Source organism: Protopterus annectens, chromosome 2.part0 (assembly GCF_019279795.1).
Source record: "Protopterus annectens isolate FY-2018-M chromosome 2.part0, PAN1.0, whole genome shotgun sequence".
Lineage (NCBI taxonomy): Eukaryota > Metazoa > Chordata > Ceratodontiformes > Protopteridae > Protopterus > Protopterus annectens.
This window is the reverse complement of record NC_056728.1, coordinates 13,555,060-13,582,877: the sequence shown is the minus strand read 5'-3', so window position 1 is coordinate 13,582,877 and position 27,818 is coordinate 13,555,060. Positions and strand designations below refer to the sequence as shown.

At 33.5% G+C, this 27,818-nt stretch overlaps 1 protein-coding gene across 2 annotated transcripts in view; it reads left to right on the top strand.

Annotated features, from left to right (window-relative positions):
• The window catches only part of LOC122792925 (signal-induced proliferation-associated 1-like protein 2), a 2,084,855-nt gene that overhangs the window by 1,836,598 nt on the left and 220,439 nt on the right, over positions 1 to 27,818 (top strand). For both annotated transcript variants that reach the window (XM_044060495.1, XM_044060496.1), the window contains one exon: positions 26,327 to 26,405. In XM_044060495.1, the coding sequence (XP_043916430.1) occupies positions 26,327 to 26,405 (79 nt within the window). The remainder of the gene's footprint in view (positions 1 to 26,326; positions 26,406 to 27,818) is intronic.

Genomic DNA, 27,818 nt, shown 5'->3' with positions numbered 1-27,818 from the left:
TCTGGATGTTGTCCCCACGTCTGTGTCTGCCCAACTCTTGCATCTCACATTTGCTCTTTCCAGGCACACCTAGTATAACTCTTCACTTGATGTGGCCCAACTCCTCGGGAGGATGACATATTTGTATTCCTGGGGAATGAGGGTTCCCTTCAGAAGTCATGTGCATGGAGCTGAGAACCGTTATCCTTTTGACTGCTGGTAAAAGTACCCACCTTAAATACTGGCAAATGCAATGACATCAGATGTCACCTCCACCCCCTGTGATATGAATGGATGATCTGTGAAGCTCCTAGTCCCTAAAGAGGAAACACAGGCATCAGGTTCCCCAAACTCTTCCTCCTTCCTTCTCTCCTAGAATAAAATAGCTAGCCATCGGCCACTTTATCCCATTTCTCCATGTCACCCCTATCTGTGGCTCAAGTCTGTTTGCAAACTGAAGTCACCAGCAAACCAAATGGACAATCTGCCTCTGCAACATAAGGCTGAGACCAGGTATGAATGTATACATATATATATATATATATATATATATTTATATATATATATATATATATATATATATATATATATATATATATATATATATATGTATAGTTATAGTTATAGACAGATGTGTGTATGTTGATTTGATTGACATTTGCTTGATGATGTCTCAGAGTACATCGAAAATGTACATGTTGATCTACTACTGTGCATGTGCTGAGAAACAACCTCAGCACATACAAAACTGAAAAAAAAAACTTTTTGCAAGAGGGCAAGCCCGCTGCACCCCCATACCTGCTGACATCTATACAGTCTGACAAATCCCAATCAAAAGTTCTAGACATTTGAGGCAGTCATGCATGTATGTTTCCAAGTACCTATTTTCCCTGCTTGACACCTCAAACAAATAGAATGTGGCAGATAAATATATACATGATTCACCAAGAAGTGTAAAAAGTTTGATGCAAAATTTTCCAGATAAATAATCTCCAATGAGAGAATAAAGAAACTAACTCTTGGGGTGCTAGAAATCTTAATCTTTGATAATTTCTTGATGGTGTCTCATAGAGATGTATGAAAATTGTGTTACTGATTCACAAAGTGTAATGAAAAGATGGTTCAGCATTCTGTGTAAGCTGGAAAGTAATTTGTGGAGTACTATTTGACCAAACTATGCACAGGTATCTGGCGATGGTCTGAGAGTTACTGGTGCTTGAATTGTATGGGCTACAGAACAGGGCATGAATATAACATTGTACTTGTATCTGAATCCAGGGAAAAGGGCAGTTTGGTTTAGGAAGGTGGGATTTATTGAGAAGCTGCTTTTTTTGTCCAAGGCTCTTAATTCCCTTAACAATAGATGTAGTCCCCTCTTTCTCTCACTTTCACTTTTCTAATTCATCTATTGTGTGTTTCTTCCGAAAGAAAAAGAATAAACAGAAGGCAAGTCCTTAGGTCTTGTTAAAAATCAAATAAATCCTAGAATCTGACCTAGAAACAAATACTTAGAATGTAGGATTATATATCTGCACTCATGGTTAAAGGAAGATTCATAAGTATAGTTATATTACTCTTTGCTCTGTGCCTGATGACTTGGGAGGGATTAGAAGACTAAGACCTGCTTTATGAATAATAATTGAGATAGAACATCATTTCAATGGAGATTAGACCCGAAGATTTGTGCAGTTTGAGTTTGGTTACTATACCCTTATTTTCTAGTTGGGTCGTTTGGTATTTTAAGGGGACATCCTGCTCTACTACTGGAGAGTTACTCTGTAGATTCAAGTTTCATAAGTAGTTACTAGACATGCAGTGCAGGAAACCACTGAGGAACCTCACCAAATTCTCCAGCAGCCACAAAGCACTGTCTATTTATGTGATATGCTCAGAATCACACAATAGGCAAGTACAGGTTGAAGGAATTAATCCCTGAAGTACAGAAAGCAGCTGCTTTACATATTTTAACCTTAATACCTTGCACTAACTGCCAGACTGAAAATAGAAAAAATAAATATATTTTTCTCACACAACAGTCTGTACTATGACAGAGACTGTTCAAGTGACCTTTCCTCTAAGGAATGGTATGAACACACATCTTAAATCCATACACCCTGCCCTCAAGGTTTCCTGTCCTCTCAGAAAAACGTGCTTAATGAAAATATTAAATAAGTATCTCTCTCTCTCTCTCTATATATATATATATATATATATATATATATATATATATATATATATATATATATATATATATATATATATATATATATGGGTCCCCTTCAGAAGCTCAAAATACTGAAATCTCGAATTTCAGTATTTCGAGCCCAAGAAGCCAAATCCACAGAACAGCGAAAGTTCAGAAGCATGAAATTCAAAACCTCAAATACCGGAGATTTTGAATATTACGTTTCTAAACTCCCGCTGCGGTCATGTCTTCAGATAGTATGTGTATGTGTTAAGGGGTTTGGGTAGGGGCTGTGGTGTGTGTCAGTGTGTTTTGTTGCTGTGATATGTGTGTGTGTGCGAGGAGAATGTAGCTTGTGTGGTGGTGTTTTGTGTGTGTTTGTATGTAGTGCAACCTCAGAGTGAGAATATTTAAGTAGGGGGGGGTGCAGGTGGGCAAGCCTCCTGCTTTCATGTAGTAGACAGATTGTGTGTTTTTGTAGAGAATGGTGTGTGTGTGTGTGTGTGTGTGTGTGTGTGTGTGTGTGTGTGTGTGTGTGTGTATATATATATATATATATATATATATATATATATATACTTATGTTAGAAAGTCAACATACTTCGACACTGACTTTCTAAACATCAAGATCATAAAGTCAAATGCTCACATTATCAAGCACTCAGAATCCCAGAAGATTGAGAAGTTATGGAAGGAGGCAAAACAATATCCTTGCTGCACTAAACTAAAGAAACCAAAGGTCAAGGAATTAACTTCTAGAATATGTGTAGATTGTTTACAGGAACCACACTTAAAGGTACTTGTTTTAAAAGTTGTTTCCGATGACTTACACTTTACTTCACATTCAAACAACTGCTTAAAATTCCATACAGTCTTAAAAACAAAATAAGGAGAAGGGCCAAAAGTAAACAAATGGGATTTTCTTACGAGTAACCCTGACATCTATCGAACTTTAGGCCCTTCTCCTTCTTTTTGCAAAATAAAACACAATCTGAAATAATATTTCTTAAAGGGAATTGTTTATCAAAAGGGGTTGCCTTTTTGGCTAAGTCTAGATTGCCTAGTGTTTTACATTGGCAAAACTGAAAGAGCCCTTAGAAATTGGATTTTTGAGCATTTTTATCAAATAGATAAAAGAAACGCCAACAATGCTCTATATAAACATTCAGTTAGCAGACCAATGTGTTCTACTTTTAAATTTGGGCTTTTACAACATGTAAAAGTTAACCTTCAGGGTGGTGATTTTAAGACTTTACTTAAAGTAAGAGAAGTTAAACTACACGCTAATCATCCCCCTGAGTTAAATGACAATATCAATTTACAACCAGTTTTGAAGTTAAGGTAAAATAATTTTAAATAAAGAAAATGCATTCATTATTTGTTGTTTATTCTTTGTTTATTTGCTGAGGACAGTGGCGATCATTAACAGTAAGCCACAGTTGCTTTAAAGCTTTTAGTTAATTCATCTTTATTGATTAATTTGTTTAAGTATATAAATTCACTGTTTTACTAATTTTTGTGATTCTGATGAAGTCCATTGTTATTAAGGATGAAAGAGCTTAATCATGTGTGTGATTTTATTATTTTATTAAAGTTATTCTTTTAAGGAGCAACAGTGGTTTTATTTTAAGTATTTTGAAGAGTTGAAGAGAAGTCCATTCATCTGGTGTGATTTATTTCAGTTTATTGATTTCAAGAAGTGCTTATCAACAGGTGATGAATATTACTTTTTACAAGGTTAATCGGTGGTGGTGCTGCGGTAGCGTTGTCACCTCAAAGTATGATGTTGTCCTGTTCGATTCTCAGCTAGAGCGTCTTCTGTGTGGAGACATGCGTGAATGGGCGTACCTCCATTGAAGTTTGTGCATCAGAGCTGGCAATTCGGCATGTAAAAATACTGCCAATCATTAGCGGACCGGAACTCCGCTGTGGTGACCCCTAACCAGGAAAAGCCGAAAGACACAACAACAACAAGGTTAATCATTTAATTATTTCTTTCCCCTTCTTCAAATGGTTGCTAGTTCCCTTTTTAAAATGTTAGAGTTTCATTATTTTAGCTATATATGAAATTAAAGCAAGTTATTTTCATTTAAAGTTTAATAGATTAAACTATTCATTTTATTAAAAGTTAATCATTATTACACTGAAACTTATATTAGATGGCGCACTTTCTAATATCTTGGCATAACTGAGTAGTGCACTATTAAATATAATACAAGATGCAACAAATGATACTAAAGAAAGATGGTGAGTTACATTCTGGGTTCTTAAAATGGTTAGTGTGTTACTGATAGTATACTTGACATGCAATAGCACCCAGGAAACAAAGTATTAAAATATATTTATAAATCCATAAAACCTTTTGGACATGAAAGAAAAATCACTTCACTTCATGTAGTAGCTTTGAAATCTTTTAATCCAGCAGTAAAAAAACATCCATCAAGACAACAGTATAAGAAAACTTGATATAAATGTATAAAAATACATAAATTTATAAAAATTTATAAATAAATATATAAAAACATTTTTTGTATAAAATAAATATTTTTACATATCTAAAAGTTATTATTGGAATGATATCAAATAATTAGAGTAACAGTCACACTTTTACAAGTTAAACCTGTATCACACATAGCTGTTATTCTTTTAATACAAATTTATATGCTATGCCTCCTTTAAAAAATGACAGTCTGCTTTATATTATACATGTCATACAAATAGTGTTTACTGAATAATTAAATGTTATATCTTTAATACAGTAGCCTTTTAGTGGTTAAAATACTTTGAAATGTTTTTTTGTTGTTTTTTAGTGGTTTGGAGGGGTTTGAGAGATAAGTGTATAATGTAGTGGTGGCTTGGATTCATTTGCAAGCATTTTATGTGAATTGTAACTGGACTGTTCATTGCTAAGCCTTTATCATGAAAGTCAACTTAAAACAACTTAGAGTTATAAGCACTTCTGTGATGCTGTGGGAGTTCTGAAAATTCTAAGAACTGTCCAGGTTACTTATTCCTGTCTAAAAGTAAATAATCATAATATTTTTAATCATATGTTAAGAAGTCAAAGAATACAAGTTTGATAATATGCAAAAGACAGTGAATTGCATTCTAAACCACTGTCGGTTATTGCATAGTTCTGAATGCTTGCTACTGATAGTATACTTGACATGCCAGGAAAGTTATGCAGTATATTATAAACAAAGTATAAAATATATAGTTTCTTTCATATATAGAAGTTATTGGAGTGTTATCAAATAATTAGAGTAATTTTCACAGTTTTTAAACTGTTATTCTTTTAATGCAAGTTTATATGATATGTCTCCTTTAAAACATGCTTTATATTAAATATTGCATGCAAATAGTGCTTACTGAATAATTAAATGTTATTTCTTTAAATACAAGAGCTTCTTAGTGGTTAACATACTTTAATTTTTTTTTTTTTTTTAGTGTTTTGGAAGGATTTCAGGGATTGATGTATTATGTAGAGGTGGCTTGGATTCATTTGTGATTTTTTTTTTTTTGTGTGGAATGTAGCTGATAAACTGTTCATTTGCAAGCTCTTATCATGAAGACCAGCTTTAACCAGCTTAATTAGAGTCATAAGCACTTTTGTGATGCTGCAGTAGTTTTGAAAATTCTAAGAACTGCCCAGGTTACTTCTTCCTGTCTAAAAGTAAATAATCATAATATTTTGAATCGTATGCTAAGATTCTCAGTTAGAGCGTCTTCTGTGTGTCGACATGCATGAATGGGTGTTCCTTCATTGAAGGTTGTGCATTAGGCCCGGCAAGCCAGCACGTAAAAATCTACTGCCAATCATTAGAGGACCGGAGTTCCGCTGTGGCGACCCCTAACCGGGAAAAGCCAAAAGACACAAACAAACAAATGCTAAGATGTCAAAGAATACAAGTTAGATAATAATCAAAAGACAGTGAATTGTATTCTAAACCACTGCCAGTTATTAAATAGTTCTAAATGCTTGCAGTATACCAAAATGATAGTTTATATAGCCTATAGAAAGACACTTCTGATAAAAATAGGGTTGTGTTTCTCTGTTAATGTCTCTTTTTACTGATAACAAAACTTAATATCTCAGAACAATTTGTTATGGAAGGTTTGAATTTTAAAAGGGAAGACTTTTCAGATGTTTGTTCAAATACTATTAGACATATCATTTTAGGAAAATAGGACAGATTCTAACAGTAGTACTGTTTAGTCACAAATTGGAACAAATTATTCTTTACCATAGAAGAGCAATTAATGCATACTAGGATGGCAATTCTCCCTAAAATATTGTTTTTCTTGCAATCTTTAGTACTATCACCACAAAAAAAATTAATGACGATAAATAATACTCTACTTAAATTTTTTAGCATCTTAAAAGCAAGAGTTTCCTTTGATTGGCACAGAAAAGGCTGAGATAATGGTGGAACAGGATTCCCTAATATTCAATTGTATGCTACTTCAACAGTTGTAAAAATTATAGCATTGTGGATAAATTTATGTTATGATACAAAATGGGAACAGATATATCAAGAAATATTATTAGTAAATAAATATATCACAACCAGTCATAAACAAATAGTCTCTAATAGTTTTATCTGGTCATTAAAAGATTTTTGCATAAATGGAATTACACCCTTTTCTCAAATTCCATATTTAAACAACATCACTTCCTCTTTCCAAAAGTTCACATATTCTAACCATTGTATTAAAGACTTAATATTTTCTCAATTTCCAATTGCATATGACTGTTTAGAAACTCATAACTTCAACAAAATGCTAGTTTTGAAAACAACAAAGTAACTTAATTTATTGGCATCAATTCTTAAATGGTACTGATATATACACACACACACACACACACACATATATATATATATATATATATATATATATATATATATATATGTATATATATATATATATATATATATATATCTTGTTGAAAATCTAAGGTCCAAATGCAATCAAGATTCTGAGAATTGGTTAATTTTACAAATATTTAGAGACTTTATGAACACAGAAATTAATAAGATATTTAACCTAGATAAGAAATAATTCCCCAAATTATTGGAGTTCTTAATAAATATCAATAATAATGCAAAGAAAAATAAATCATATTTCTCACAAAGTTATAAAATTCTTTAACTTAGATTTCACATATTTAGGCAATTCTATTTGGAAATACTCCTCAAAAATTAATAATGAAAATGTCTCTGAAGAATACAAGAAAATAATATCAAAATCTACAGATAAAACTACATCTTCATTATACTGGAAATTTTCTCTTGGAAGTTCTTACACAGACCTTTTGTCACTCTTAACAAAATTACAATTATGCATAAATCAAATAGAATCAAATGGTGGAGATGTGATTCTGAAATAATAGCTGATTGGACACATATGGTATATGAATGTGAAGTCATATCCCCTTTAGGAAAGAAATTAATAACTTCATATGGTCAGATAGGTGTATAGTTCAAAATCTTTAGTTTTATTTAATGCTCCATTTCCTGATATAATTCCAAAAACCCAAGTACCTTATATTTGGTCTATTCTTGCAATAGCCAGAAAAGTAATTACTAAAAATTGCAAAAGTGAACGTACCCCTCTGGTGTTTAATTTATTAATATGGCACAACATTGTTTGCAGTAGTGAACTGCATAATATAAAGAAGAGAACTTCTAATATTAGACATTCATATAAATCTTGGCTTAAAGACTTGCTCGAAAAATAATTGTTGTTGATATGTATAACTTTGATGTATTGATCAGCTGTGTACCTATGTAAATAGTTGTTTGTTTTATAATTTATTTGTTTATTTTTTAAAAACTAAATTAAAAAAAACAACAACAAAAAAACAAACAAAAGAAATAATCAGCATTCAGAACAAAGAGATACATGAGGATTTTGATAAAATTAAAATGAAGCTAAAATCTGCTCATAATAGGCAGAATGCTACTGCCAACATAAAGTACAGTGTACAGCAGTCTAAAAAACAATATGACAGCACAGAATGTTACCACTCTGTGTAAGTTTGAAAATGCATTTAAAAGTAAAAAATATTCATCTCATTAACCACCAATTTTTTCAGTGTATAGTTATTAGCATGATAACAGGCCATGTTCAGCAACCATTAGACAATGCAGGAAGTTTGATCTAGCTAAACATTTTTCTTATGTCTGTAAGTCTAAGAAAAAGGGTCAGAGAAATTTTCTACAAGTGTCTTATGCAAACAAAATGTCCTACGTGGTGTGGTTAGGTAATTCTTAGGTCTGCGGATATGTTAGTTTCTCTGTTGTGCAAGGTTAACTGCATTGAGCTTAGAGAAAGAGGACAGCTGATGCATGGCTTGAATCCAGTTTATAGATAATTTTGGGGGGTCCCTATTAAATTGCCAAATGTTTCAAAGTTCGAATGTCATATGGTCGACACCATATGATCGAACTTTGAAAAGTTTGAACGTGAAAGGCAATAGCTCCATATGTGCAGAATGGGAAAATTTCCCTTTTCTGCACTGGTGTGGTCTCGGAGTTGGTGTATTTAAGTAGGGGGGTCGTGGGGGGGCAGGCAGGCTTGCCCCCCCTTCTCACATTGTTAAGGTAAGTTTTTTTTTCACTTTTTTATTATATATTCGAGGTTTCAAGTTTCGCTCATATGTTGTTGAACATATGAGGTTTGAAATTTTGAAGCTTTGAATATATAATATAGACCCAATTTTGGGGTAGGGTTGGCTTAATGGTTTAGGTCATCGCCTCATAGGCACATGGCACAGGGTTTGATTCTGACATCAGGTTATTGTCTAAGCTTAATTCAGGGCAGTTAGTCTAGTATTTATCTATAAACCTAATAACAATGATACTTTATTGATAAAGCAGGAATCACATTTCAGTATTTTAAGTGCAAAGAGAGAGCTAGAGGTGTTATATATTGCTTAATTTGGCAGCATTGACCCATACAAATCTTCTAAGCCAGAAGATTTGTTTGTGAATGCAGCTGATATATGTCTTCAAAATGCATGCATTGTTTCTTCACTTAGTGTAGAAATATATAACTGCTACCACAATAAAAAAATGGACTGAAAAGTTGTCTATAAATGAAAGATTTGTTTCATTTAAGCCTGATACCACAGCAGAATCTAATATTACTGTCAGTAAAATCAGCTAACTGGGCTTGACAACCTCACTGACAAATTCTGAAGCTTAATTTCTGACTTATTCTGATCACAAACTAAAACCAATGGGGTCAATATGAGTTGTTTTCTGTGCATAAAACAATGAGTGTAATTTACTGAGCCAATATAGCAACAAAATATTTTGGGAAACTCTGTTGTAAACATCATTTCTTATGTTACTATAGTAGAGTACACTCATAAACACCAACAGGATTTGATAGCAATACACTCATTCTTCCTAGGTATGCTTAAGCATTTCCCATATATCATTGTTCTCATGTATGCATAAGCACTTCCCATACATTTTGTTTAGTTCAGTAAAGATTTATAAAACTCGAATTGACTGATAATAATAAATTGAATGCTACCAAACATTATTTGTGAATTTATTGTGTGCATTTTTAACTCTCCCCGCCCCCTTTTCTCTCTTTCCCTTATTTTAATTGCGCATTCCTTTGTCCTTCTTATCTTATTTATTGATCCTTTGTTGACTGGGCTAATCCCACTTGGCTAGTAGCCTCTTTTCAGGGGAGACCTGATTGTGCCATTTATATTGCTAGAGGAAATATGGCCAGGGCATCAGGGATCTTCCCCTACTCTTCATATGAGTGATCATGCTGGGGCCTAATTCACTGTGGCACTTCCTGTCTTCTATTGTGACTGCAAGGGTTGCACAGAGAAGAAGGAAGCATGGAGCAGAAGGAGAACATGGTGATCACTATGCAAGATAAAAGTGCTGTTAATCAAACAGATGTGAAAGCTAGTATAGGGGAAAAGGAGTTGGAAGACATGCAAAAGGAGGAGAATGGCAGTGGTAATATGGACAGAGTGATAGGAGAGAAGAAACATGTAGAAAATAGCATGGTGCTGGATGTGGAGGATATCTTTCAATGGAATCTGTTTTCAACAGATATTTCCAATTGGGAGGGTTGTGGATGTCTACTTAAAAGAGATAATAGAGCAAAGGGAACTGGAGAGTGAAAATGCAGCATCGTGGGGAGAGATAAATGGACAGGATTCAGAAGAATGAAAATTCACAGGAGAAAAAAGAAGAAAAGAAACTGTATACACAGACAGTGAGAAATGGAGAAAGAAGGGAAGGAAAAAAGGCAGAAACTAAAAGAAAATTTCACATGAAGATAAGCAGCAAGTTGGACAAGGAATTAGACAGATATGAGGTAAGAGAAAGCATCATATCACCACTGGGAATAGAACCCAGAGAGGTAAGACCTTTTATTTGTATTAATAAGGATAAATTCTGTGACATTTTTTGGAGAGGCTCAGAAGTTTTTAGAACACTATGTGATACAGGCATTTTATAGAGAAGCCAAGAAGAAAGTGTTTGTAAAATTTAGAACTGAAATTGAAAGAGACGATTTAAAAGAACATTTAAAGACTATATGTAGAGATGTTATGCGTGTAACAAAAATATATGATAATAGAGGCTTATGGACTGGGGGGGGGTTGAAATGTGATGTAATATTGAAAATGCAAGATGAAAATGTGTGCATTTACCAAATATAATGTAATAAAGGCATAGCGAGATACTGGGGACAACCCAACATGTGTTTTTTTTTATGTGGCAAAGATGATCACTTAATTAGTAATTGTGATAAAATAAAACATTTTATATGTGGAAAAGGAGTCACAAAGGTAAGACATTTCAGCAAAATTGTATAAAATGCAAAAAGATAGGCCATTCTTGGATGGATTGCACAGAATTAGAGAAACATATACAAGTAACAACATTAGTACAAGAACAGACTTCGTAGAGGAAGTGCAAAATGAAGTAACAATTGGTGTAAAAGAGAGTATGAATGATGTAAAAGATAAGGAAACAAATGAGGAAGAAGAAATAAGCAATACAAGTGATGAAAGAGAAAGTAAATGGGTAAAAGTAAGAAGCAAAAGAGGTTCCACAGGTAAAAGAGTTAATGACAGAAAACATCATTTCAAAAATGTATCTATAAGAGAAAGTAATAAAGAAAAAGAATGAAGATAAAATGCATTCACTATAGTGAGAATCTTAGCCATTGATGTCAATAGCTTTAAGAATATTCATCACAGGCTAGGAGTGTTAGAATAGTGTATGACATTAGATATGCTTATCATAGCACTTATAGATATTAGAATAACAATAGACAAAGAAAAAACAAATAAATGGTTTATGAGAAGGCAAAGTAATTTGGAATTTCGGTAGTGAAAAATGTTGTGGTATAATCATGATATGTAAAGAATGAATAAATATTTTAGATTATACAATAGTACTTATTGGAGGAATAATAATGTTAGACATAAGGTGTAAAATCAAGTTAATAGAGTAATTACACTTTATGCGTATACCTCACAGAAACAAAGGGAAATTACATCTAAAAAAATAATGGCTCATGTAAATTTCACCATGCAAGTAATTGTAATGAGGGACTTTGAGATTTAAGACACAGGCGTAAAGAAGGAGCAGATGCTAAACTAATTCTAGATAAGATTAAATATAACAAAATGTATTTATGGGAAAATAAGAACTGGACATACAAAAGAAGCAATTTAAGAACTGAAATTGACTATTTCATAGTTTCAGACACTTTGATTATGCTACATCAAGGATGTAAAAACACAAGATTTTCAGATCATTTAACCATCTGGATAGAAATACAAGAAAGAAGGAGTTATATAAAAATAGGTAAAGGAATAAAAAAATGAATGAATCAGAACTGGATAAACAGACAAAAGATATAATACTACAATTATGGCAAGACCATATAGGAATGAGAGAATTTTATAAAGACTGGATGAGTTGGTGGATCAGTTTGAAATAAAAATATAGAAAAGAGTTATTAAAATGGCAAAAATTGAAAAGACTACAATATTTTGATGTATATAAGGAAATTGGTAACCAAATATTGAGAATCATAACATTAATAGGGAAGAGTTTATAGAAAAGGAATGAAAGCTGTATGAAATGAATCAAGAAAAGATTAAAAGAAGACTGTTTAAGCAAATATAGTTTTTGCATGAAAAGAAAGAAGTAGCACCATGTTTAAGTAAAATGGTTAAAGAAAGCACAAGAATAATGAGAGAATTAAAAGATGGAAACGGCAGCGCAGGAAATGCACAAGGATATATTATGAAAACAATTAAATAATATATAGTAGAGCCATTTTCAGTAAGTGACATTACATTAAAATATAGATGGGGAATTAAACAAGTTAACTGAAGAAGACAGTAAAAGGATGGAATAAAAGATTAGAATAACAGAATTAGAAAATGCATTTGTGACAGTAAATGTAGAATCAGTTACAGATATGGAATTAAATACTTAGTGTACAGAAATATGCAAGAATGGCAAAAAGAATATTTCATAGAAGTTATGAATGAATGGTTTGAAAAAGGTATAAATGATGAAAAGATATGTTTAGGGGCAGTACAATTCATATGGAAAGGGGAGACAAACAGATATAAAAAATTGGAGACCATTAGTTCTAAATAATATACATTATAGGATTTTCATGAAAATAACAGAAAAATGAATACCAAATAAAGTTAATAAGCTATTACCTGAGACAATATTTGGAACTAGAAGTAAAGACAGTCAAGAACTATTAACATTAATAAGAGAATCGGTAGATGACATAAACAGATAGAAATAAACATATTAATAGGAGATGTAAATAAAGTTTTTGACAAAATCCAACACAAAGCATTGTGGAAAATTGTAGAGGAATATAATATAATCAATAAAATAATAAATGTTCTGAAGTCTTTTTACATGGAAAACAAAGTAAGATTAGTAGTCAGTGGATGGATAAGTGAAACTATAAGTCTAAGGAGTGGTATTAAACAAGGATGTCTAATCAGCGGCATCTTATTTGTATTAATTATGAATGCGGTAGTCACTGAGATCAATTTGATACTGGAAAAAGTTAGATATCAGACACCAGAAGGAATTATGATTCCAGTTATGTTTACATATGCAGATGATTTAGTGTTAGCAGTTAAGAATACAGAATGGATATAAACAGCCACAGAAATGCTTAATAAAGAATGGAAGATGTTAGGATTGACTATTAATAAAGAAAAAAGTAAAGGATAAGTCTTTTGGGAGAAATACAGGATATAAAATTAATTTAATGAAGAAGAGGTAGAAATCTTAGGGATAAAGTTTGGAAATGAACACTTAAGAGAGTAGCAATGGAGAGATATGATAGTTAGAATATGAGGTCTCTGCATATTTTGTAGAACATTTAGGCTGTCATACAGGAAAAAGGCACATGTAAGTAACTCTATAATATTAGGTAAAATTGCACACTTAGCTAATATATGTGCAATTCAATTAGCATTAGAAAAGGATCTAATGAATGGAATTTTTATGTTCATTTGGGGGTCAAGCTTAAACCCAGTGAAAAGAGGCATTCTTTTTGTAAACAACAAAGAAGAAGGGTTAAGCTTGTTACACCCAGTTGTATATGTTTTTTTTCATTAAATTTGTATAAAATCTTAGTAAATAGGAAAGATAAAGAAAATTTACTAACAAAAATCATAGAAGGACAATATAAAACAATTTGGGAAAAGCTAGAATATTTTAAAAGGAGCAAAGAAATTCATTGCATGGATATGAAATTATATCAAGAGAAATATTGCTATGTAAAATTGATATAGGAAAGATAAAAAAATAAAAGAATTTGGTATGAAAATATAATGGAGACATTTTATTATGATTGTCCTTGGATGAATATAAGTTAAGAGAAAATTAAAGCAGCAAAAATGAGAATTAATATATATAAGACACATGTAGAATATACAGACTTTTATGGAGGTTATCAATAAGTAAGCTGCTGGTTAAGGTAAACATGCCATATAAGACAATAAAAGATAGAATGTGTTTACATTGTAGTGAATTACAGACAACTGAACATGTTTTTATAAAGTGCTAAAGAAGATTTAAACTGTGGAAGGAGATATATGATAAAGGATACGTAAAAGAATTGGAGAACATTGAATGTATCAGTATGGACATGATTGAATATGGACATTATAAAAATGTAAATCAAAAGGATATTAACAAACTAGATGCAAAATTATTTTGTATAATATCGATACTATGGCACAAAAGAATTAATGAAGTAAAATACAGTGGAAAATGGTTATCAGAGATTTTGAAGAAAGTAAGACTTTGGTTGTGGAAAATGAGTGGTTGGATTCAAAAATTGAATGTTTAATATAAATGTAAGAATCATGTTATAAATATTATACAAATTGTAAATAATGTATATATGTTTTGAAAAGTTGTAGATTAGATGTATATATTTGTTAATACAATGAAGCATCCTTACTCATTAGGAGAGTGCTATATATATATATATATATATATATATATATATGTGGAGTCTGCATGTCCTCCCTGTGGTCGCATGGGTTTCCTCTGGGTGCTCCGATTTCCTCCCACATTCCAAAGACATTCTGTAGGTGGATTGGATACTCTAAATTGGCCCTAGGTGTGACTGTGTATGTGTGCCTTCTGTGGAAGGTTGGGCACTGGGCTGGCAACTCGACACTGTAAAACTCCACTGCCAATCATGAGTGGACAGGTGATCCACTGTGGCGACCCCTACACAGGAAAAAGCTGAAAGAAGAAGAAGAAGATATATATATATATATATATATATATATATATATATATATATATATATATATATATATATATAAAATATGTGTATGTATGGATTCACTTTAGATTACCAAAAACTCGAAACCCATATGGTCGAGAGCATATGATCGAGTTTTTGGAAACTTGAAAATCTAAAGTGAGTAAAATCAAAACACAGAAAACATTAAAATAAGCCCCCCCTGCACCCCCACACCCCCCTACTTAAATATGCCAACTCCAAGATCGCACTACAGTGAAGAAAAGGGAAATCTCCCATTCCGTGCTGTATCCAGAAGCACAGAACAGGAGGTTTCCCATGTCCTCGCTGTAGTGCTATCTCAGAGATCTCGTATATTTAAGTAGGAGATGGTGTGGGGGTTGCAGGGATAGCTTGCCCCCCTGCAGAAATGTTATTTTAATGTTTTCTGTGTTTTATTTTTACTCACTTTAGATTTTTATATATATATATATAAAACAGCAAAAACCACTTCCAGCAGCTCATAGCAGGTTAGGGAACATTAATAACATCACTGAAGAATGGGAATTAAAATGGATAATAAAATTTAGTGCCCACCTGGGGAATGGACTTAATGACCACATAACCATTACATCAAAGCTGAAAAATATAAGATTAATGAAATAAAGTCAAGCAGTGTATAATTCTATTTTTTAGTATGTTTATCATTGATACATTTTTATTGCCTGCATTTTTAATGCCTGTATTTTCTCTATTTAACTTGGCAATGAATGGGTTACCTGTTGTTAATTACAAATGATTAGTGATAGGCTGGTTTAAAATGCATGGTGGGTTAAAAGCATGAGTTTTATGGCTGCTTTTATTAACGTCTGAGGAAGCAAACTTACTGTTTGTGAAAGCACTTACCTAATAAACGTTTTTAAGAAAGACTGTGGATTTTGTACATTTGGAGACTCTGCTGTGAGCTGCTGGAAGTGGTTTTTGCTGTTATTTACTTGGTTTATTACTATACAGCAGTATTCTTCTGTGTGGATTTTTGATTCTATTTTGTTATATATGTATATATATATATATATATATATATATATATATATATATATATATATATAATTTTTGTGAACTCTATGCATTTTCCACAAGTAGGTGTGTTTATATGGTTCCACTTCATATCATCGAATTACCATTTCATCGAATTGCAAATCATCGAGACCAAATCGTCGAAAACTCATTTCATCGAAAACTCATTTCATCGAATCTCAAATCATTGAAAACTATGAAGCAACTACAAATAACATCCCAGACACTTTGTACTACATTTATGCAGGGGAGCAAGCCCCCCTGCACCCCCCATGTGGGGGGCTCTGCCCCCCACACCCCCCATAATTAAATATACCAACTCCAAGGTCGCACTACAGTGGGGTTAGGAAATTACCTTTTTCCCCCACTGTAGTGCGACCTTGGAGTTGGTATATTTAATTACAGGGGGTGTGGGGGTGCAGGGGGGCTTGCCCCCCTGCATAAAGGTAGTAAAAACATTGTGGAATGTTATTTGTAGTTGCTTCATAGTTTTCAATGATTTGAGATTCGATGAAATGAGTTTTCAACGATTTGGTCTCGATGATTTGCAATTCGATGAAATGGTAATTCGATGATATGAAGTGGAACCGTTTATATATATATATATATATATATATATATATATATTTGGGTCCCCTTCAAAACATCTAAAACTCATAACATCTAATTTCATAACATCGAGACCAGAACATCTAAAACCCCTAACATCTAAAACTCATATCATCGAATTTCATAACATCTAAAATGTATAATATGTAATAGTGTATCAGCACAAATGTAAATGTTATAGTTTAATCTGTTAATCTTGTGCTATCACTATGATATTGTAGTTTTCATTTCTATAGTTATTATTTATATAGTGTAGGAATTAATATTCTTTACATAGTGTTTATTTTGCCATTCTGTATGTGTTTTTAGGTCATACAGGTAAGTGATATAGACATTATGTGTACATTCTTTATGGTGATCATGATAAAGTCAGGTTAGGAAACTACATTTTTCCCACTGTAGTGCAATCTCGGAGTTGGTATATTTAATTTACAGGGGGGGTGCAGGGTGGCTTGCCCCCTGCAGAAACTTAGTAAAAAGTGTGTTTGGAAGTTTGGTGTTGTTATATGTGGAGGGGATGTTATTTTTATGTGATTTGTAGTGTTAGATGTTTTGATGCACATTTTAGAAGTTATGAAATTCGATGTTATGGGTTTTAGATGTTTTGAAGTTTTATATATATATATATATATAAATATATATATATATATATATATATATATAGATATATAGATATATAGATATATAGATATATAGATATGCACATATAATTTGCAGGTACTCTATGCATATTCCACAAGTAGATGTGTTTATCAAAATGCTTTTGCATTTCCTTAGCATGAATATACTGAGCTTAGTGCACTTGCATATAAGTGTAGAGAAGCTCTTCACAGGTAACTGCTACACAGGTGTGAAACCCAGGACTATGTATATAACTCCCTAAGTTTTCTTCACATACCAGAATTCACAATGACCATGTTTCAAATTCCATGGCATTAATGATTTGCAGACTTGAAGAGAGCATGATTCACTTATTTGCAAAGCAAGTGGCCACACTATTGTAGAGATATGCAGTCATTCACCGTTTTGTTGGGTTGAAGCATCATTGGTTTATGCAGTGCAGTCTGTACAAAGTGGGACTCTCTACTCACTCTACAGTGATGGGGGAACACGGAGTGCAAAGAAAAGCCTGAATTCAGTTTTTTTACTGGATGTTTTTGGCAATATGCTGAATTGTCCTCTGGGCTTGACAATTTACTTCATGACTTGTTGATATTGAGCACAATATAGAATTACAGTTAAATATAAAAATAGGGTGCTGACAGAATGGCCAGGTGAAAAAATATCCATTACCATTTTGGATATATCACACTTTTCAAAATAACATTCATTGGTCATAAGGACTGCTGTTTAAATCTAACAGAGTGATCATATCTGTAAGACACAATATTGGAAAGAATCTGTTGGGTATACTTGGGCATTGTCAAATGCAAATAAAAGGCTCATAATGTTCTCTTTCAGCCTGGTATGTCACCTAAAATAAAACTTATGGTAAAAATGGCAAATCTGTAACATTTTTCTCAAAAAGCAATACTTTGGACACTGAGAAAACTTACTAAATAATGACCAGCCCATGGAATGAAGTAGCACTTAATTTACTTCAATTTAAGTACAGTCAGTATATGATGCATGTTAACTATTTGATTTCCTATTTCTTAGTTTACTCAGACCTAGACATGCAATATACGAATCTACCTCAGATGGAACCAAACAATAAAAGCTGTTTCAAGTACATTTTTAAAAACAACAGAGTCACATTTAATTACATATTAACAATCAGATACTTTGATATCAAATGTATCTAAAAACTAAGATTTTTTGTGTTTTTGAAAACTTTGTTCTAATAATACATGGGTAAAGATCTGGGCCACTATAAAATTGTGGACAATCATATAAAAAGTATAGAAATGTTATATAAAGACTGAAGGGAAATTACATGATTCAGATAAACCTTTTTATATTATATTCTACAGCTTGTATTGTCACATAGGTTAATAAACAAATGTGATACCATTTGTAAAATCCCTTAAAAGCAAACAATATAAACAGCCAGAAACTGTGATAAGGGCACAGTCTTCATTAAAGATGCAAATGTTTCTTCGCATTTTATAAGCATGCAGTCTGGAAACCTAAGCTTCTATGGAATCACTGAATTCAACTTCCTTGAACATATTCACCATCTTAAGCAACCATTTCTAATATAGTTAGAATTTAGGACAATCCATTTATAACATTTCAATTCACACTTTTTTGCATCATGACAATTTCCCCACATTAATAGAGAAACTCATTAATCGAATAAAACTGCAGTCACTGTTTCATCCATCTTCTTGCACCTGTTATTTGATTTTGTTTATTTGTTTATTAAGTTATTTTTTTTTTAACTGAAAAGGTCTCTTACCATTTGTTTTAACCTTGGGATTCATGTGATCACAAACTCTAGTATGTAGCTTGATTGTTAAAAACAGAGTTAGAATAAGCAACTTGAAAAATGACTTACCCTGACTTTCCTTACCATATACTGCACTATTTTGTTAAACTGTTGCAATGCTTTGAAAATACAAAGAAGTTCACACTAAAAATGGATGTACTAAAGACATTAAAATGTTGTTTAATGTATGCACTTTTATTCCTACAACATAACCAAGCCCTTCATCACACAACTAGTAAAACTTCAAAATACTTATAACAGTCCAACATGATCATGTGATTAAATATACCAATCATACACTTCACTCAGTAGTTCAACATTTTATGTTTAAAAAACATGGTAACTTGACACTATCATATACATATACATGTGTGTGTGTGTGTGTGTGTGTGTGTGTGTGTGTGTGTGTGTGTGTGTGTGTGTGTGTGTGTGTGTGTGTGTGTGTGTGTGTGTGTATAAACACCACCCCCTGTGTTAGTCAACCAAACAGACATCCAACAAAATGCTGGGGATACTGTTCAATTTCAGTGGTCTGGATAACCAAGCAGTGCAACTGTCGATGTTATATTTTGTCAAGACAGGTAAGTGGAATGGTGGAGGACAGTGTTTGTCTGTGCGCTTAAATGAGGGTTAGGGTCAGGGATAGGTGATGGCTAGGTGGGAAGATTTTTATTAAGCAAAGTTGTTAGGTGAGGGCTGGGGGAAGGGACGGCATTAGGATGCTGGTTAGCACCCATTACTAAGGTGGTGCACGAGGCAGTTAACAGTGAAATAAATGCATGCATACTATATCTTCAATAATAAACACCAAACAAAATTTAAAAAGTAGAAAGCCATAAAAGTACTTTTATTTGTGACTGCTCTGTTCTTAATACCTCAGCACAAAACTTCTAGAAGGCTTTTATGCTGAAACATTAGAGTTACATCCCAGTGACATATAAAAGTATTTTATTGGTTCCTACTTTTTCTATCTATTCAGAGTTTGTTAATATTTTCTTTACATGTGATTAGAAAAAAAAATGTTTTTCTACCCTTCCAAAGATTTATAAAATGGCAGTATTCACACTTTAAAATGCACATTTTACTTTCCAAATGTCCTCCATATCCAACAGCTAACTTAATGGGATGCAAATGCTTCCCACATAACTATTTTGTATGATTCCAAAAAAACAGTTACTGATCAAGTAAACCTGTCATTAAGGTTTGGCCAAGAAATGGACAGAAGTTTCTAGAAGATTTCCCAAGGCATTCATACCTCCTGAAAGTGACAAAAATGTTCATACCAGCTAAAAACTTCACCATACTGTCCTCCTATGTTGCTTTTTTATTACAACTGCCTTCCAACTGCTTGCTTTATTTACTGTGAAATGTCTTATTGAAGCCTTCTAAAGACCCCCCCAAATCTGAATAAACTATATAAACCAAAGATAAACTGAAGATTCTACAGAACTTGTATATCTTTGAAAAAAATATACTGAATCAGGACTGTGGGTAATGCATTAACCAAATGTTAGAATAATGTGAATTTCAAAGCCTTTTTTCACATTTGTTAATTGTGAGATCACATTTACATTTGCTTCAGGCATGCATTTTTCCAGTCTGTTTTACTTAGAGTTTTATTACATGTTCATGACACATTTGTTTTGAAATGATGACAGAGGTTCCGCTTCGTTTGCAGGCTTAATAAAGTAATACTTTGTAAGTCTGTTGCTGCTCAGCTGATGTATGGCTGCCCATTGTGGTTAGTTACATTTAAAATAACTGGTTCTCTTTTTGGCACATTTCCCATTTTAACTAAAAATAAGTACAAGAAGACTCATCATTCAATAAAGGTGTTTGAAAAAAAAGACTCATCATGTTTGAGTATATGTAGCTAGAATTCAATTTATTTTGAACTCAAGGTCTTTAAGATTAAGTGAACAGTTATCCTTTTTGCATGCCATAAATCTATTGACGTCCACACTAACTGATAACCTGTCAAAGTTTCAAGCTCTCCCAACCATGAGAACAAAGCTGCCTATGCAAAACTGTTCACAGAAACCCTGTACAATCATGTCAATAAATGCATAGAGAAAGCTATGCCTACCAGAAATAAGGCTAGAACTAACAAAAAACAAACCTCCCTGGTGGAATCCAAACATAAACAGGTTGTACACCAAAAGAAAAGAAGTCATAACCAAGATTGGGAAATGCTATGGCCAGTATGATTAAAACGCTCTCATCATTCTAAACAAACAATTAAGAAGGCAGGTTAAATTGACTAAAGCCAAACTTGTGGTAAAGATAGCTTCCCAGGTAAAGGACAACCATAAGGCTTTCTTTAGCTATGTCAAAACCTCAAAGGCAGCACACAGTAGTGTGCAGAACTGATTGCAAATGGGACCACCTTCATGGAGTTGAAAGATACAGCAAATCTGCTAGTTGACAAATTCTGCTCCAATTTTACCCCCTCTCTCCCTAACTAGCCCCCTCAGGAAAGAAACATCAAACAAAACTCTCAAACTATTGCAAGGGAGCAGATCCTAAGGCTAAGACACTTCATTGATGGGCACCAGTAATATCCTGGGATGCTTCCTAAATAGCCTAAAACGTGACATTTGGGGACCACTGAACTCAATGTTTAACTATATCCTCCAGACAGGCTTTGTACCATACAAATGAAGCACTACAACTGTCATCCCTCTGCACAAGGGTGGCCACCAATGAACGCAGGGAACTACAGACCCATAAGTCTGACTAGTCTCATATGCAAACCCATGGAAAGAATTGTCATGGAAATGATTACTAAGAACATAGAAAATGTTCAAATACTGGATCCAACCCAGTTTGCTTTTGTCAAGTGCAGATCTTTCCTACTCAGCCTAGTGGACTTTTTTGAGAAGGTCAAAAAAGCAATGGATGTGGACAAAACTTGACTACCTCCTACCTTGACCTGGCTAAGGCGTTTACTACCCCGCCCGGGCACTGTAAACAGTGTCATAGATATAGCGATAAACCTATGTGTTACAACACCATGGATAGACAGCTGGGTCTCAGATAGGACCCATGAAGTTAGGACAGGGGAGACCACTTTCACAAAGATGCTGGTCACTAGTGGAGTCCTCAAGGCTCTGTGCTGGGTCCATTCCTTTTTAGCATCTAATTCTCAAAAGATAAGGCAAGTGTCAAGGCCCTCTGGATGATCACGTCTGCAGATGATTGCAACCTAGGAGCAGTCATAGAATCCCACTAAGACAATGACATCCTAGAGGATGGACTAACACAGACAAATGACTGGTGCCAAAGCCACAACTTAAAACTCAGCATCAAGAAATGTATAATAGTACCCTTCAGGTATTAAGACACCTTGAAAACTAACTCATTGATAACACACTCTTAACGGTAGAACCAGTAGTCAGGATATGCAAATAGTAACCTGGCTTTCGACCAACATGTTTCTTAGGTAGTAAGAATTTAATTCAGTGTTGCTCAGCTTATAAACAAGGGCAGGGTATCCAGCTCAAAGGACGTCATCATTGTTCCACTTCACTCAGGCCTCATCAGGTCCATCATTGAATGCCTTTCCCTCTTTGGTATGTATCTGTCTAGGCACATGCACCATGGAATATCCACACAGGTTCCCCATGCTGAGCATAAACTGCATGTCCTATGCATATCACCTCAAAGCCATATCTCTTTACTCTGTTTCCTATAGGCCATTGAGAGGTGATCTATGCCTACCATACAAGGCATTCTTTAATCCCAGTCTGACAGGGATTTTGCATATCCACAAAATGAACAGCATGAGAATTACTCGAGCAACAGATTTAAACTTTGTTTGTGGCATAAATAAGACATGGATGGACAAATATGTGGCTCCAAGAATTCCCTTTGTTTGAAGCAGGCTTCCCATCTATGTGAAGCAGAATGCGCCCCTAACCCCATTCAACAGAAACGTATACCAGCAGATGGGAAATCTGAAATACACTTGGATCTAGCATGTATGTCTCAAAAGGACAGATGCAACCTTTAAAACTTGCCCTAGCTTACATATACCCCTTAAAATAACCTCTAAGGTACACAAACTTGTGGGATATAATTGGGATGCTTGATAGACTTATAAAGCCCCAGTGTTCAATAGCCTAGCATACACCTATGAATCTATGAACCAATGAACAAATAATCATTTTTAACTTTCAGCTTCTACACTGATCTGGAGTGAGTGGAGTTTCCATACAAGTACACACACACAGGCACACATTTTACATATACATAAACACACACACACACACACACACACACACACACACACACACACACACACACACACACACACACACACATATACGTGCGCATATTCACATGTGCATACACACAGACACATAAATATATTTGGTGATCTTTGTGTGTGTGTGTGTGTGTGTGTGTGTGTGTGTGTGTGTGTGTGTGTGTGTGTGTGTGTGTGTGTGTGTGTGTGTGTGTGTGTGTGTGTGTGTGTGTGTGTGTGTGTGTGTGTGTGTGTGTGTGTGTGTGTGTGTGTGTGTGTGTGTGTGTGTGTGTGTGCGTGTGTGTGTGTGTGTGTGTGTGCGTGTGTGCGTGTGTGTGTGTGTGTGTGTGTGTGTGTGTGTGTGTGTGTGTGTGTGTGTGTGTGTGTGTGTGTGTGTATCTTTCAGGTGATGTAATAACTTCATGATTTTAGCCTTCCTGGCTGTTCCCTACTAAATAACAGTAACTGGCACTAAACCTTGTGATGTCTAGCTAAATATTGTGAAATTATTCGTACACGCCATGCAGCAATATGCATCTTGAGTACATTTGTGCATATGCTTTCTTCATAACCAGCATATTACAAAATGTGTATATATATATATATATATATGTGTGTGTGTGTGTGTGTGTGTGTGTGTGTGTGTGTGTGTGTGTGTGTTTGTGTGTGTGTGTCTATTGGTCAATATCACAATGTCGAACTTACAAAAGTTTGGTCGTTGTAATATCGAACCCTTATGTCCGAAACCCAACAAAACCGAAAGCACAGAACAGCGATTTTTTTCCCAGGGGAAAAAAAATCACTGTTCCATGACAAAGAAAAACAAAAAAACTTAACCTTAAACTTAAACCACACCCCCAACATGGGGTATGTGGCCCCCACACCCCCCAATACTTACCAACTCTGAATTGCACCACAGTGGACGAAATAGCAAAGCCCTGAAAACAGCCAACCGATTTTTTTTTCCCTGGGAAAAAAGTCGATGTGCCGTGGCTTTGAATTTTCCACTTTCGGAATGTTCAAACTTGTTTTAGTTCGATGTTGCAATATAGACCCTGTGTCTATAAATATATATATATATATATATATATATATATATATATATATATATATATATATATATATATATATATATATATATATATATATATATAGATATGTATATATATATATATATATATATATATATACGGTTTGCTATCATTATGTCGACGTGCATTTGCATGGCTATGAAGTATTCGAACATCAGATGTTCGAATACTTCATATTACGGCAGGTGACATGAGCGAAGGTTTGCATTGCGAATGAACTGTGCATTCGCAAGTCTAACTTTTGGTCATGGGAAGGGATCGCGGTACAGTGCGGTTAGGGAAATGCATCCCTTTCCTCACTGTAGTGCGATCTCGGAGTTGGAATATTAAGTTAGGGGTGTGGGGGACAGCCCACAGGTGCAGGGCGCAGCCCCCCTGCATAACTGTGTGTTTGATTAGGTAGGTAGGTAGGTAATTATGGGAAGGGTGGGCATGCTGTGTATCGCCGTACATGTTGCAAGCGACATTTTCGACAATACACCCTTGTTTTCGAGTTTACTATTATTCGAAAATGTTCATTTTCGATGCATAAATTTGAAAATAAAGACATTATTTATTTTACTTTCAATTTATGATAGTAAAGATATATACATATATATATATATATATATATATATATATATATATATATATATATATATATATATATATATATATATATATATATATAGATATGTATATATATATATATATATATATATATATATATATATATATACATATATATATATGTGTGTGTGTGTGTGTGTGTGTGTGTATGTATATATCTATCTATATGTATATATCTATATCTATATAGCTATATCTATATATATATATCTATATAGCTATATATATATATATATATATATATATATATATATATATATATATTTACATATATATAGGTCTACTAATAATCGAAAGACCACTTACCCAAAACTGAATTTACAGAGATGACAACACTGAACTGTTAATTTACTGAACGATCACACTACCAATTTTTTTTTAACAGGGAAAGTATGCACTTGGTCATCTATTTTGAGTTTTGAATATTTTGATTTTCAGTCTTTTGAACTGTCAATCTTCTGACATAGACTATATATATATATATATATATATATATATATATATATATATATATATATATAGATATATATATATATATATATATATATATATATATATATATATATATATATAGAGAGAGAGAGAGAGAGAGCTGTATGCACTCACGCACGCACGCACACACACACACACACACACACACACACACACACACACACACACACACACACACACACACACACACACACATCCTTACTCATGTGTTACCCCTAACCCTACATAGTGCCTTAAGAAAAACCCTTTCCTAGTAGAACTATTCAGACAAAGTGTGCATGTAATTACTGTTATATATATAGTTTTTCAGTTGACCAATTTTAGTAAGATAGTATTTGCCTTCCTTTTGCGATTGTTGTAGTTTTTCCAATTTTTTTTTTCATTTAAATTTGTTGCTGAAGCACAGAAACCAAGTAGCATTCAATGATGTTTCTGCACAGCAATTATTTATATCCTGTTCACATATATATATATATATATATATATATATATATATATATATACACACACACATATACATATCAAATTAAATATGGTGCCGTAAAACTTGATTACTGAATGCTGAGTGCACCTGGAGAATGTTAATATTAATGTTTGTGAGACAAAAAGATGGGTTTTCTTAAGTAGAATCACAATGTGTTCTACAGCTGTGACAAGTTAACTTGGCCAGTAGATTGGTTTCTTCACATACGTAACTTTTTTAATTTGAGGTCAGATTGTTTTATAATTGAACTGAATATGATTTCTGGCATTGTTTATATCACATGTTTTCTCTCAACTCATTTTATTTTCATTTGTTATCTCTTAAGGGATTCCCATACCAGAATGTGTGACAAGGTGACTCAACTGGAAAACAGACTGAAAAAGCTTCAGGAAGACCTTCAGAAGGTAAAAATATACTGATTTAAATCTAAAGTGCAAAACAGACTGGAAGGTATATTTTATGAAGTGGTATTAGACCTTTTCCTGAAATCTAAAATGCCGTTTACCAATTCAGTGCTTGAAATGATTGTCTGTATTCTGTTATACCCCATCACTGTGAGAAACTGGTTGACTACTTGTCCTTATTTTATGTAATGAAGGAGTAAAGTATAACTGTAGTATTCTTTTGCACCCATTCACATGTTTACTACAGTGAAAAATCTTGATTTTGTCATGACTATATATTATTTGTCATGGTTGAGTCTGTTTCATGTTATAAGATCAAATATTTTGACATTTAGTATTCCTCCTTAAAAGCTCATGGATTCAAAGGTGAACACTAAGCTAATGACCAAAGAGACCTTTTTAAGCCTAGCCATGCATCTTAATCAAACTTGTACCTTTTTCCTGTTCAACAAACACTTTAATCATTATACCAACCCCCAACCCCCTCCTTTTTTTTCTGTCACTGAGGGGGGCTGTTGATCTCCTTTCTCTCCTGTTATATGAATATCCAGCAGATTTCCTGAATTAACTAAACAGACTGACACTCCCACAAATCTGACCCTTCAAGTCATTTCAATGAGAAAGGTAGCTTTCCTCTCACTGAAACAATGGAGGGTACTTCATTTCTTTGAGGCCAGAAACAGTCAATGACCAGGGTATGACGTATAATGTAGTTTGCACTCCTTTTCCCTTTCTTTGACTGACATCACGCAGGCACTACATGTAAAAGGAGGTTAAGTATCTGTGTTCACCACTGATATGTGCTCTCTTTTCACCATCATACCCCACAAAACAGGCATAGAATACACTAAACGGTACTTGAATAAATTTACCAATATAAACAATAGTGATATTAATTTTATTGTACTTTGCTAGAAGTTCTGTTAAACAATTATTTCATTTTTAATAAAAAATTTTATAAGAAAATAAAAAGGGTGCCCATGGGTTCATCAGCCACCACAGCTTTTGCAGTTATATTGGGATGGTGGGAGCATCAATACTAGCCCCAATCATGGAAACATTTAAGATCATTTATTACAAAAGGTTTGTTGATGATCTATTTTAAGTAATACAAGGATCTAGTAATGATTGTAACATTATAGTAAACTTTTTGAATCAAACATCATAATTTTTAAGGTTTACATTATGAGAAAAAGGAACACAGTTCAACTTCCTAGATGTTACAGTCAAGTGGAATGAAGATAATAAGCAGATTGACAGCAGTGTCGATAGAAAATTTACTTTTTATAATAATTTCCATCATAAGCGTTATCATCTGCAGTTTATAAAAAAAAAAAGAATATCCCTAGGGAACAGTACATTAGAGCATCCAGGATGACTACTGATGAAATAAAATTTAGTGCAGAATTTGAA